The following is a 12,833-nucleotide window of genomic DNA, read 5'->3' as shown; positions in this document are numbered from 1 at the left end:
TTGGAGTTGTGGGTTTGTTGTGAGCTGACTGATATATACTGGATAATCATCCCTCAATAATAAATTCAGGAATTCATATAATAATATAATAATAATAATTGTGTGTGTGTGTGTGTGTGTGTGTGTGTGTGTGTGTGTGTGTGTGTGATTGTGTGTGTGTGTGTGTGATTGTGTGTAGATTGACACTCTTTGGGTTGAGTGTTGCAGCTATAATGAGTATATTCAGCCCAGGAAGTATTTTTTTCGTTGTATATCATGACCATGTCAGTGAGCTCAGAATAAAAACACCGCACCACTGAGTGTGTGAGGTTCTTACTGAAGAAGAGATGGAGATGCTGCACTTGGCTCTGACTCTGCTCTCGTTCTCTGGTATGAAACATCATTTCACATTTAGACAGAATTTGTTGTTTAGAGTTTGAACTGGTTGCTGATTGATGTCACAGTGTTTACACGCAGTTACTGGATTATTCATTTACACACACGTTATTCTGTTTAATGTTACTGATCTCTTAGTTACTGTTTGATGTTATAAGTATAATGTCTTTGCAATTAGTAAGTTTCAACTTTCTTGAGTCAATAACATTGTTAATTTATAAAAAAATTTTTAAACAATTGTAAATAACTATAGTTATTAAAACTGCTGAGGTCGTGGGTTCTGTGCACTGTTACAGGAAGAAACTTTAAGAGGAAACAGAATCAAAAGGAAACGCGTTCTGGCCTGGTCGATGCTGGTCGATGCTGGCTTTATTTGTCACATATTCATTAAGCACCAGGAAATGATTTTCTTCACATCAACAGAGAGATTTATCATATACAGCACCATGCAAAATACAAACACCACATTCTCAAGCCAAACACATCATAAATATCAAGTATTGTAATTGAAGGGTGTTGATTTGTTTCCCTTTTTACTGTGGCTGCAGAACTAAGAAACGCTTTAGCCTTTAAAACTCTTGTTTATCAGAATATTTCTGAAAAAATATGTGACCATCTGTGCAGCAGTAAATCTGTACATTAATCATATTCATTTTTTATGTGTTTCTCTACACAGATGTTCTCACCCAGAACAGTGACTGGAGAGTGAAATATCCTGATAATCAGATCTGTGCTGTGAGAGGATTCAGTGTCTCCATTCCCTGTAGTTATTATTATCCAACATCAAATCCCATTCAGGTGACACAAAAGCTTTGGTGCTCAATGAATTCGAACACAGAAAGATGTACAAGACCTCCATATGTTTATAACAGTGCATCAAACACCAAATCAGAGTTTGAGTTCACTGGAGACGACAAATCAGACTGTACTTTATTAATCCACAATGTACAGTTTAGTTATTCTGGAGAATATAAATTCAGATTTATAACTGATGTGACTGATGGCAGATGGACAGGAGACCCTGGAGTTACTCTACAAGTTACAGGTAAATGTTAATAAATAGTGCTGTTAGAGAAATCTTTCTTGTTTTCCATTTCCTGAATCCAATGCCAAGATTAGCCTAATTGTTTTATCATGAAATCTCATTAAGCTGATGTTTATTATTCAATAATAGATTTATTATGTGTGTGTAATCCTGAGTCACTGATGTGGAGTCTTTCCTGCTCTCTGATAAAGATTTAAAGGTGTCACTAATCAGACTCAGTGGAAACGGAACCTTTAAATCAGGAGACTCGTTAAATCTGACGTGTGATGTGACCTGCACACAAAGTTCCTCACAGTTTGTGTGGTCTAAGAACAACGAGCTCTTACCTGAATCAGGAGCCGTTCTTCACTTTCCTGCTCTGACCCTGAGGGATTCTGGGAATTACACCTGCACTTGGAGAACCAGCACGACATCAGGATCTAAAACCATCAGCCTTCAGGTCGAGGGTGAGTCCGTCTGCTCACAACATTCCTGAATGTCAATCCATTAACATTACGTCTTTCTGATTGCAGTTTACACACAATGCTATAAATGTACTTACGTTAGTTATCTTATAGCTACAGTTAATTATATACATAGCAGATTATTTTTATTTCACAATGTATGTGTTTCTCTACACAGATGTTCTCACTCAGAACAGTAACTGGGGAGTGAAATATCCTGATAATCAGATCTGTGCTGTGAGAGGATTCAGTGTCTCCATTCCCTGTAGTTATTATTATCCAACATCAAATCCCAACATTCAGGTGAAACAAAAGCTTTGGTGCTCAATGAACTCAAACACAGATCAGTGTCATGACCCTCCATATGTTTATAACAGTTCATCAAACACCAAGTCAGACTTTGAGTTCACTGGAGACGACAAATCAGACTGTACTTTATTAATCCACAATGTACAGTTCAGTTATTCTGGAGAATATAAATTCAGATTTATAACTGATATCAGTGTTGCCAGATGGACAGGAAACCCTGGAGTTACTCTACAAGTTACAGGTAAAACCAAATCCCTATGTTGTGTTATTATAAAAACTTTCCTAATATATAGGTATAAATTATACTTTTGCAGACTTAATTTTTTATCCTGAACTTGTTGAATCCAATGCCAGGATCAGTTCTAATTTTATAATGAAATCTCATTAAGCTGATGTTCATTATTCAATAATAGATTTATTATGTGTGTGTAATCCTGAGTCACTGATGTGGAGTCTTTCCTGCTCTCTGATAAAGATTTAAAGGTGTCACTAATCAGACTCAGTGGAAACGGAACCTTTAAACCAGGAGACTCGTTAAATCTGACGTGTGATGTGAACTGCACACAAAGTTCCTCACAGTTCGTGTGGTCTAAGAACAACGAGCTCTTACCTGAATCAGGAGCCGTTCTTCACTTTCCTGCTCTGAACCTGAGGGATTCTGGGAAATACACCTGCACTTGGAAAACCAACACGACATCAGAATCTAAAACGATCAGCCTTCAGGTCGAGGGTGAGTCCGTCTGCTCACAACATTCCTGAATGTCTCGAGTGATTACTGAAGGAAATAAAGTGACTTGTGTTCAGTTAAATTCTGTTATTTTTATCATCTAACAATCCAGAACATCCTGATCACTGGTCAATCTGGATGATAGTTTGTGTGATTGCTGGATTGAGTCTCATCGTCATTTTAGGAGCTGTGATTTACAAGAGGAGGTAAAAGTTCTTCTTGTTTCTTTTCAGTACATTCTATACAGCCTAAACTCTAAGTGTCTCACGTAAAACGTTTGATTTTGGCAATTAACATAATCAGTGTCTCACAAATAAGTGTCTGTTTAATCGCAGGAGTGTCCATGCTGAGAGGCAGATGGATGATTGTAAACAGTATGCTAACGGTCAGCAGAACAAGGATGATTTTGATCTTCACGCTCATGTCCAGCAGAGCGAGGACGATTCTGATATCTACGCTAACGTCCAGCAGAAGGAGGATGATTCTGATATCTACGCTAATGTATAATAAGACTGAACACATGTTCACACCTTACGCTCAGCTCAGCCTTCAGCTTGTGAGTTTCCTTTGTGAACTGAATTAGGTTGCACAGTTTATACACACTTCCTGTCTGTTGCTTTTGAGCTTCATTTCATGATAATACAATGTAGTTATTCATTTCATTTACTGTAATTTTTCTCATGAAGAAATAGTGTGAAATGTAGAAACATTTCAGTTAGAAATAGTTTTTAATTTAAATATCTGTCTATAAGGTTTCTGTTCGATTTTCAAGAATTCACTCCAATGAATTTGACACGGTACAGATTTTGGATAATTTCTTGCTTTTTCGGATATTTTGCATATAAATGATTGTGGCAGTATCTCCATCTTTCTCCTGTACACAGAGCTGAAATGGAAACGAGCACAGTTTGTATGCATGAAATATTTGGTAAACATTTCTTGTATCTGTGTGTGAAACCACACCTCTCACTTCCTCTGCAGAATGATGTGGTTTTATCTTTAAGACCTCAGACGTCTTACATAAAACCTTTTAACAATAAAATTGTGTTTATGTAAGTCACTTGGTTTTGTATTATTTTAGAAGGATAACATGGGGGCAGTTATAAGCTAAGGGGAAGAGGGAGGTGGAAAAGTTGAAGTGTAGTGTGTGTGTGTGTGTGTGTGTGTGTGTGTGTGTGTGTGTGTGTGTGTGTGTGTGTGTGTGTGTGTGTGTGTGTGTGTGTGTGTGTGAGTGTGTGTGTGTGTGTGTTTGTGTGTATGTGTGTGAGTGTGTGTGTGTGTGTGTGTGTGTGTGTGTGTGTGTGTGTGTGTGTGTGTGTGTGTGTGTGTGTGTGTGTATGTGTGTGTGTGTGTGTGTGTGTGTGTGTGTGTGTGTGAGTATCGAGTGAATAGAATAGAATGGCATTTATTTGTCACATACACATTACAGCACAGTGAAATTTGTTCTTCGCATATCCCAGCTTGATTGGAAATCAGAGCGCAGAGTCGGCCATGATACAGTGACCCTGGATCACAGAGGGTTAAGAGCCTTGTTCAAGGGCCCAAGAGTGGCGGGTTGGCGATACCAGGGCTTGAACCCCTAAAAGGGGAGTGTAATAGTTCACTCCAGTGGCCACTGGAGATGCAGAGGTTAGTCTTTGGTTTGGCATCTGTGGTTAGGATTAACTGCTAGTGCTGGTTCAAAGTCCAGAGTCAATATAAATCAAGTTCTCCCAAGGCACTCCACCAAAACATCTCATCAAGACAAGAAGTGGCTTTTAAGTTCTGAGACGAGATTGAGCTACAGAGCTCGTTACATAGTGTAGCAACTTGCTTTAGTGTCGGGTAGAATAAAGACACTGGACAAAGGACTCGTTTGTTTTTTCCCAATTGGTGAAAATATGTGGGAAAGAGCTGGAGGTTTGTTTGTAAGTGTGTGTGATAGCAGGAGGATGATAAGGTGGACTGTAGGCAGAATTCAGAAATGTCAGAAAGCATAACTTATGGTCCCATAACTTGCTGTATCTTGTTTATTTCCAGGACGTTTATATTTGTAAAAACTAAATTACATTTCACTTTTTCGTTCGTCAGATTATGCATGCGCAGACATGTCTGACTTCGTGACTGTTCACAGGTCAGTTTACTTGTGAGCTGTTATGCCTTTGTCATCAGTGTACTGTAGTGGAGATTTTATTTAATCCCTCTGAATAAACAGTTTTTTAGACCTGAAGTATAACGTTTGTTTTTTCCCAATTGGTGAAACTATGGGAGAAAGAGCTGGAGGTTTGTTTGTAAGTGCGTGTGATAGCAGGTGGGTGATAAGGTGGACTGTAGGCAGAAGAGGGAGCAGCCCACACGGCCGTGATAAGAGGCATGGAACAGCCGAGAGCTCCGTCGGCGTAAAGGGGTCAGGAAACTCTGCCGTAGCGTCTCACACCTCGAGGCGAGGTGCGGGTTTGGTCGGAAGTCGTCTCTGCTGCTGCTGCTTTAAGCGGGACAGAGTGCCAGAACAAAAACAACGAGGAGCTGCTGCTTTCATTATCTGTCTCCAGCCGTGTCTGGTCTTCTCTCCACACCCTCCTGACATGTGCTCTGGTGCTCTCCACAACAGTGGTGCTGAATCGGCGCTGTCCATTCAGCACCCTGCTCGCAGTTGTGTTCGGAGCGCTTGTTCTTTATACGTGGGTCAGCGACTGAAATACATTTGAAAGCAAATACTTTTGTTCTTTTACTCAAGTGAAAGTTTAAATGCAGCACTTTTACTGGAGTCACATTTTACCAGCTGTATTTCTACTTTTTCTCAATCACATGGTTTTTGTACTTCGTCCAACGCTGGTTAGCCAGAAATACACCTGTTTTCATTCTTCCTGCATTTTCTCCATGTGCTGTTTTACTGTGGGTGTCGTATATATGATGCAGTACTGCGTCTCCATGACATATTCAATGACTGACTAAAAATGTTCATCCAGCTTCATTCAGCTACATAAAGCAATCCTCAACCCCTGAGGTATTTCTTGCACTGCAAATGAGACATAGGGTATGAAGTAGGTCATTTCCCCTTTGTCTATCACACATTTCACCACCCTTTTAAGTGTTTAATGAAACAATATGCAGAGATTGTTGTCTGTAGTTTTAGGTTTTTATCACAAGATGGTGCTGTTGTACAACTGGAGCGACGTAAAAATTCAAACAGGTGGTTACAGAATTTCTTGTAGTCATGTGCAGAATTTCATGTTTGGTATTTATATAAAATTAATATTTAAGTGCCTGTAAGTGTTTTATTATTGCAGTGATTAATTTGCTTCAGCTGCCAGAAATGACGTCATCTCTAACTGATGCAGTGAGTTGTTTCTCATTCGGTAAACATCCATGACAGAAAGCATAACTTATGGTCGCATAACTTGCTGTATCTTGTTTATTTCCAGGACGTTTATATTTGTAAAAACGAAATTACATTTCACTTTTTCGTTCGTCCGATCACGCATGCGCAGACATGTCTGACTTCCTGACTGTTCACAGGTCAGTTTACTTGTGAGCTGTTATGCCTTTGTCATCAGTGTACTGTAGTGGAGATTTTATTTAATCCTTCTGAATAAACAGTTTTTTAGACCTGAAGTATAATTTAGTGTTAAAATTATTTTTAAAATGTCAAATGTGTGTATAGCAATTTATAGCTCTCTTTTAAAAAGATGAACAAACCTAAGATGAATGATTGAAAAATATTTGTTTTTTAAGTATCAGCTCAAACATTATCCAAATAATGAGTACACTGTACTGAATCTCAGTAACGCTTTAGTTTTTTACCACTAGAGGGCACTAATGCTTAAGTTAATTAGATTAAATGCTTAAGCAAGTAAAATTTTGATATAAGATCTACAAATAAAAAGCTTTTACAAATAAACAAAAGCATTTATACATTCACCTCCCTAAAGATCAGAATAGAGACTAAAGGATGCAGCATAATAGATGATAAAAACCTTTATTCACATAAAAATCAAAACAGATACACATTACTTTCAATTGTATGAAACCTCAAGCAAAACTGACTAAGAGTTTCTTTAAAAAGGTTTAAGAGGAACCACTGTTGTTCATGCTGAAGAATTCTTCTAATTCCACATTTTTTATCATATTTTGTTTCATGCTCTAGAGGAATAATGAGCTCATGTCTTTCTGATCTCAGAGAAAATTCACATGCAGAAATCTGGAATGAAGTTAGTGAGGTGTGAAAGTGTGATCAGTTCCTGGTGAATGTATTGTACTGTACTGTGGTGTAGACGTCTGAAACGTCCTTTAGCTGATCGGTGTGGATACGTCTGAAATTACACACACGCGCGCACACACACACACACAGACACACACACACACACACACACACACACACACACACACACACACACACACACACACACACACACACACACACACACACACTTTCATTTAGGAGAGGCAAAATACACATTAATAATATTGAAAAGACTTTAAGAAGAAAAAGAAGAGTTTTACCTCCTGCTGTGAATCACAACAACCAAAATCAGTGCAGTTGCCACAAAAACAATGATACAAAACGGCCATAAAATAAGAATTTTATCTGTTCAACATAAACAACAGAAAAAAACAGAAATATTAAAGCCAACACAAGTCACTTTATTTCCTTCAGTAATCACTCGAGACATTCAGGAATGTTGTGAGCAGACGGACTCACCCTCGACCTGAAGGCTGATGGTTTTAGATCCTGATGTCGTGCTGGTTCTCCAAGTGCAGGTGTAATTCCCAGAATCCCTCAGGTTCAGAGCAGGAAAGTGAAGAACGGCTCCTGATTCAGGTAAGAGCTCGTTGTTCTTAGACCACACAAACTGTGAGGAACTTTGTGTGCAGGTCACATCACATGTCAGATTTAACGAGTCTCCTGGTTTAAAGGTTCCGTTTCCACTGAGTCTGATTAGTGACACCTTTAAATCTTTATCAGAGAGCAGGAAAGACTCCACATCAGTGACTCAGGATTACACACACAACTATACATGTATTATTGAATAATGAACATCAGCTTACTGAGAAATAAAATAAAATAAAATAAAATAATATATTTTTTGCATTAATTAAACAAATTCACAACAAATATTCTTATATATTATTTGTAAAATTGAGGAAAGTCGATTATAATTATAAGGAATATTAAGTGTTTTTATTTACATCAGTAAAATGTACCTGTAACTTGTAGAGTAACTCCAGGGTCTCCTGTCCATCTGCCACCAGTCACATCAGTTATAAATCTGAATTTATATTCTCCAGAATAACTGAACTGTACATTGTGGATTAATAAAGTACAGTCTGATTTGTCGTCTCCAGTGAACTCAAAGTCTGATTTGGTGTTTGATGCACTGTTATAAACATATGGAGGGTCATGACACTGGTCTTTGTTTGAGTTCATTGAGCACCAAAGCTTTTGTGTCACCTGAATGGGATTTGATGTTGGATAATAATAACTACAGGGAATGGAGACATTAAATCCTCTCACAGCACAGATCTGATTATCAGGATATTTCACTCTCCAGTTACTGTTCTGAGTGAGAACATCTGTGTAGAGAAACACATACAGAATAAAGGAGATTAAATGATACTGATAATGTTTTATATTCTATATTACTATTTAATTTATATGTTTTTGGACCTTTATACATTTTGTATTCATTTATACAAGTAAACAAACAAACTACGTAAAAAAATATACAGACTGTACTGACTGAATATAAATGAAAAACACACAAACACACACACACACACACACACACACACACACACACACACACACACACACACACACACACACACACCCCTCTGTGTTTACAAAGATTTTAAAATAGAAATAGTATATAAAGTAAATGGATCAATGAGGAAATGAATCTTCATCACAGCAGAAAGATTTCAGATCAAATGTATTGAAATCCAATAAATGATTGTGTTTGAATATTTGAGTAGATATTAAACAAAATCTGATTCAGTAACGTCTTTTATTCTTTAGGACACTCCTGTGCTTCATTTAACTCGATTTTATTCCTTAATTCGTCTTAAACATGTCTGAAGCTCTTGCACTCTTTCACCACACACACACAATACCGTACTCCTGTTACCATTCATCATGAACAGACATAAACATGATCCTTCCTGAAAAATTTGCATCTTCAGCTCAGGGACAAAAACTGACAAATGCAGTAAACAAACAGCAACAAGTTTAAACTCTGATCAATAATAATTGTGTGTAAGAGTGAGATGATGTTTCATACCAGACAGCGTGAGCAGAATCAGAACCAAGTGCAGCATCTTCATCTCTTCTTCAGTAAGAACCCTCACACACTCAGTGCTGTGTGTGTGTGTGTGTGTGTGTGTCCAGTGTTCCCACAGTCCAGTGTTCCCACTGATCAGATTAATACCAGTATAATCATGTGTTTATTACAATTATTGCCATTTGTCTGGTTCTGGGCTCTGAGTGCACTGTTAAGATCATCACACACACACACACACACACACACACACACACACACACACCACACACACACACACACACACACACACACACACACACACAAATATATATTTGGCTTCTTTTGGAAACACATGATAAGAGTAAAGTCGTGTTATAAGTGTAAAGCAGCTGTTTATTAGAGTGCAGAAAGACAGTAGGGAATTTTTTTCCAGTGAAAATAAAAAGTTGTGTGTGAGAATTTAATAAAAATAAATCAATATGAATCCGGCATCTTAACATCGTTTTGTAATTTAAATAATATGAAATAATTCTGTAATGTTCATTATTTTACAAAAAAGTAACAGGTGAATTATTCAGAATACGTGATAAAGTCTTTGCAGGATCATCATACAGCATTCATATGCTGCAATATCAAATGATAAATACTGTATAAAAATAAATAGAATGTATAGAGAAACACAGATACCTACAATATACCTGCACATTGTATGCATTTTTGTGCGTGTTTATTTATTTATGGACTTCAAATCAAACAATACAAAACATTATCAGTATTATTTCATCTCCTTTATTCTGTATGTGTTTCTCTACACAGATGTTCTCACTCAGAACAGTAACTGGAGAGTGAATTATCCTGATAATCAGATCTGTGCTGTGAGAGGATTCAGTGTCTCCATTCCCTGTAGTTATTATTATCCAACATCAAATCCCATTCAGGTGACACAAAAGCTTTGGTGCTCAATGAACTCAAACAAAGATTGGTGTGAGTATCCTCCATATGTTTATAACTGTTACGCACGGACGAGGCGGAAAGCGGAGCTGTGCAAAACCAGGGTTTTAATGACAGAATGGAGTACAGTCAAATGAGCACTAACACAACCAGAACAGAAACCCGGAGCGAAGCGGCAAAAGCAAAAGGGCTGAAACGACAGTAGCGTGTCGATAGAGCAAGCAAACTGGCAGCAGAACGGGAAATCGTAGAGCTGACAGCTTGAGTCCATAAGGGCAATAACGGACGGTGTTGGTGGGAAGCGAAGCTGCTTATATGGGAGGGAGTCTGATAGAAGTCAGGTGCGCCGAGTTAGTAATCAGGCGAGAAGCTCCGTGTTGGCGGGGCATGTGCAGGCGGGAGTGCAGGGTGCTCCCTGACAATAACAGTGCATCAAACACCAAGTCAGACTTTGAGTTCACTGGAGACGACAAATCAGACTGTACTTTATTAATCCACAATGTACAGTTCAGTTATTCTGGAGTCTAAAAATTCAGATTTATAACTGATGTGGAAAAATGGACAGGAGACCCTGGAGTTACTCTACAAGTTACAGGTACATTTTACTGAATTATACTTTTGCATGAAATATTACTTTTTATGAAATTGTAGAATCCAATGGCAAAATAAGCTTTAATTTTATAAATAAATCTCTGTACTTTATTAATCCACAATGTACAGTTTAATTATTCTGGAGAGCACAAAGGTGAGTCTTCACAATAATTGAGCAAAATAACATTTTGAAACCCTTTCTAGAGCTTTCATGGTTTATTACTTGGACATGGATTAACATGGATTGTAAGATACTCCTGGTTTGGCCAAAGTTCTTTGTACTTCTTTGCAGTTTTTTTTACCCATTCAACATGGACTGGCTGCCAAAGTGTAAGATCCAGACATTGGGGTCAGTGGGCATAGTGTTGATGTTATCATGAACACATACATAACAAATGTAACATATTGATTGGATGTATATAACAATAGCCTATACGAACATCTGGTTATTGAAAATGCATTAATAATATGGGAAATAGTGGCGATTCGGCGATACTGCCCTCTAGTGGCTGAAGCGATTCTGAAACCATATAATATATACAATAGTCTTCTGAGTAAATGTCAAACAGTAACAGTGACAGTAATAACAGTGGATCTGGATTAATTGATGTATGATGAGCATTATTAGTGATGCACAGACTGTAATTTTGGGGATAGTTATTGATGGAGCTCCACTGATTGAAAAGGATGGATAAAAGTTTTAGTCTTCTCCTCACTGTTATCACTTTAAATCCGTCCCTGGAAGAACCCAGAACACATTTTTTATCAGTGTGTTGAGCATCACTGCTTCTTTACCTCTAATGCTGTTTCCCCAAAATCGAAAAGGAAGACAGACTAGTAGCAGATCTACAGCATCTTCTTGCAAACTGGATGATAAATATTCATTAATTCAAAACCTTTAGTCTGTTCCTCATATCTCTTAATGAAAACAAAGCAAAAGCAAAGCAAAGCAAAGAAAAATGTTTGTAATGTTTTAGCTCTTTTTAACATACAACTTGCCGACAGTTGGTTTGAGTTGAGTTGTTTTCTTTTGCTGTGTCTCATATAACAAAAACTTGAATGTGATCCCACGGAACCCAACTCTGAATGGAAGCAAGTGCAAGTAAAAAACATTAATTCAGAGCGTACAGGAATCTCCTGGTAAAAACACAGAACAGCAGGTGATCTTGAAATAATTAACCTTGGACATCTTGAAATAAAAGCAGGTCAATATCATCAAGACGGACAGAATAATAAGGGTCAGTGTACAATATGTGCAGGTGTGTTTAATTGATAAATTAGTGATTAAAAACACTGATTTGTGAGAAGAGTTCAGTCTGTGGTGGCCATCTTTGGAGGCTTGAGTTCTGCTGGGAATTGGAGTTGTGGGTTTGCTGTGAGCTGACTGATATATACTGGATAATCATCCCTCAATAATAAATTCAGGAATTCATATAATAATATAATAATAATAATTGTGTGTGTGTGTGTGTGTGTGTGTGTGTGTGTGTGTGTGTGTGATTGTGTGTGTGTGTGTGATTGTGTGTAGATTGACACTCTTTGGGTTGAGTGTTGCAGCTATAATGAGTATATTCAGCCCAGGAAGTATTTTTTTCGTTGTATATCATGACCATGTCAGTGAGCTCAGAATAAAAACACCGCACCACTGAGTGTGTGAGGTTCTTACTGAAGAAGAGATGGAGATGCTGCACTTGGCTCTGACTCTGCTCTCGTTCTCTGGTATGAAACATCATTTCACATTTAGACAGAATTTGTTGTTTAGAGTTTGAACTGGTTGCTGATTGATGTCACAGTGTTTACACGCAGTTACTGGATTATTCATTTACACACACGTTATTCTGTTTAATGTTACTGATCTCTTAGTTACTGTTTAATGTTATAAGTATAATGTCTTTGCAATTAGTAAGTTTCAACTTTCTTGAGTCAATAACATTGTTAATTTATAAAAAAAATTTTAAACAATTGTAAATAACTATAGTTATTAAAACTGCTGAGGTCGTGGGTTCTGTGCACTGTTACAGGAAGAAACTTTAAGAGGAAACAGAATCAAAAGGAAACGCGTTCTGGCCTGGTCGATGCTGGTCGATGCTGGCTTTATTTGTCACATATTCATTAAGCACCAGGAAATGATTTTCTTCACATCAACAGAGAGA

At 37.6% G+C, this 12,833-nt stretch overlaps 2 protein-coding genes and 1 pseudogene across 4 annotated transcripts in view; 2 read left to right on the top strand and 1 right to left on the bottom strand.

Moving 5' to 3' along the window:
• Nucleotides 1–245: 245 nt before the first annotated feature.
• Nucleotides 246–4,272, top strand: LOC310719727 (cell adhesion molecule CEACAM1-like). Of its 2 annotated transcripts, none has more exons than XM_083529729.1 (7): nucleotides 246–369; nucleotides 1,052–1,420; nucleotides 1,612–1,866; nucleotides 2,042–2,413; nucleotides 2,648–2,902; nucleotides 3,012–3,105; nucleotides 3,253–4,272. In XM_083529729.1, exons 1-7 carry the CDS (start codon nucleotides 327–329, stop codon nucleotides 3,404–3,406), a joined length of 1,542 nt encoding a protein of 513 aa, XP_083385855.1. In that variant the 5' UTR covers nucleotides 246–326; the 3' UTR covers nucleotides 3,407–4,272. The 2 variants fall into 2 exon arrangements, with proteins under 2 accessions (XP_083385855.1, XP_083385854.1); XM_083529728.1 differs by having other exon boundaries at nucleotides 3,235–4,272.
• A 2,566-nt stretch (nucleotides 4,273–6,838) lies between these two features.
• LOC310719729 (sialoadhesin-like) overlaps nucleotides 6,839–12,833 on the bottom strand; it is a 26,259-nt gene continuing 20,264 nt past the window's right edge. Inside the window, exons 8-9 of the mRNA XM_083529730.1 lie at nucleotides 7,382–7,466; nucleotides 6,839–7,191 (exon numbers count right to left, since the gene is read on the bottom strand). Of these exons, the coding sequence (XP_083385856.1) occupies nucleotides 7,113–7,191; nucleotides 7,382–7,466 (164 nt within the window). The 3' untranslated portion in view covers nucleotides 6,839–7,112. The remainder of the gene's footprint in view (nucleotides 7,192–7,381; nucleotides 7,467–12,833) is intronic.
• LOC310719738 (B-cell receptor CD22-like) overlaps nucleotides 12,276–12,833 on the top strand; it is a 36,899-nt pseudogene continuing 36,341 nt past the window's right edge. The window contains exon 1 of the transcript XR_014538283.1: nucleotides 12,276–12,399. The product of XR_014538283.1 is annotated as a B-cell receptor CD22-like (transcript). The remainder of the gene's footprint in view (nucleotides 12,400–12,833) is intronic.

This window comes from Silurus aristotelis (assembly GCF_946808225.1).
Source record: "Silurus aristotelis genome assembly, chromosome: 25".
NCBI classification, from domain to species: domain Eukaryota; kingdom Metazoa; phylum Chordata; class Actinopteri; order Siluriformes; family Siluridae; genus Silurus; species Silurus aristotelis.
This window is presented reverse-complemented; position numbering and strand designations above follow the sequence as displayed.

What these genes read in the sequence shown, in the direction of transcription:
- LOC310719727 (XM_083529728.1), top strand. Translation starts at nt 327, where the DNA reads ATGGAGATGCTGCACTTGGCTCTGACTCTGCTCTCGTTCTCTG. An exon ending in AGTTACTCTACAAGTTACAG is followed by an intron (nt 2,414 to 2,647) that starts GTAAAACCAAAT and finishes TCTCTGATAAAG; the next exon opens with ATTTAAAGGTGTCACTAATC. An exon ending in GATCAGCCTTCAGGTCGAGG is followed by an intron (nt 2,903 to 3,011) that starts GTGAGTCCGTCT and finishes CTAACAATCCAG; the next exon opens with AACATCCTGATCACTGGTCA.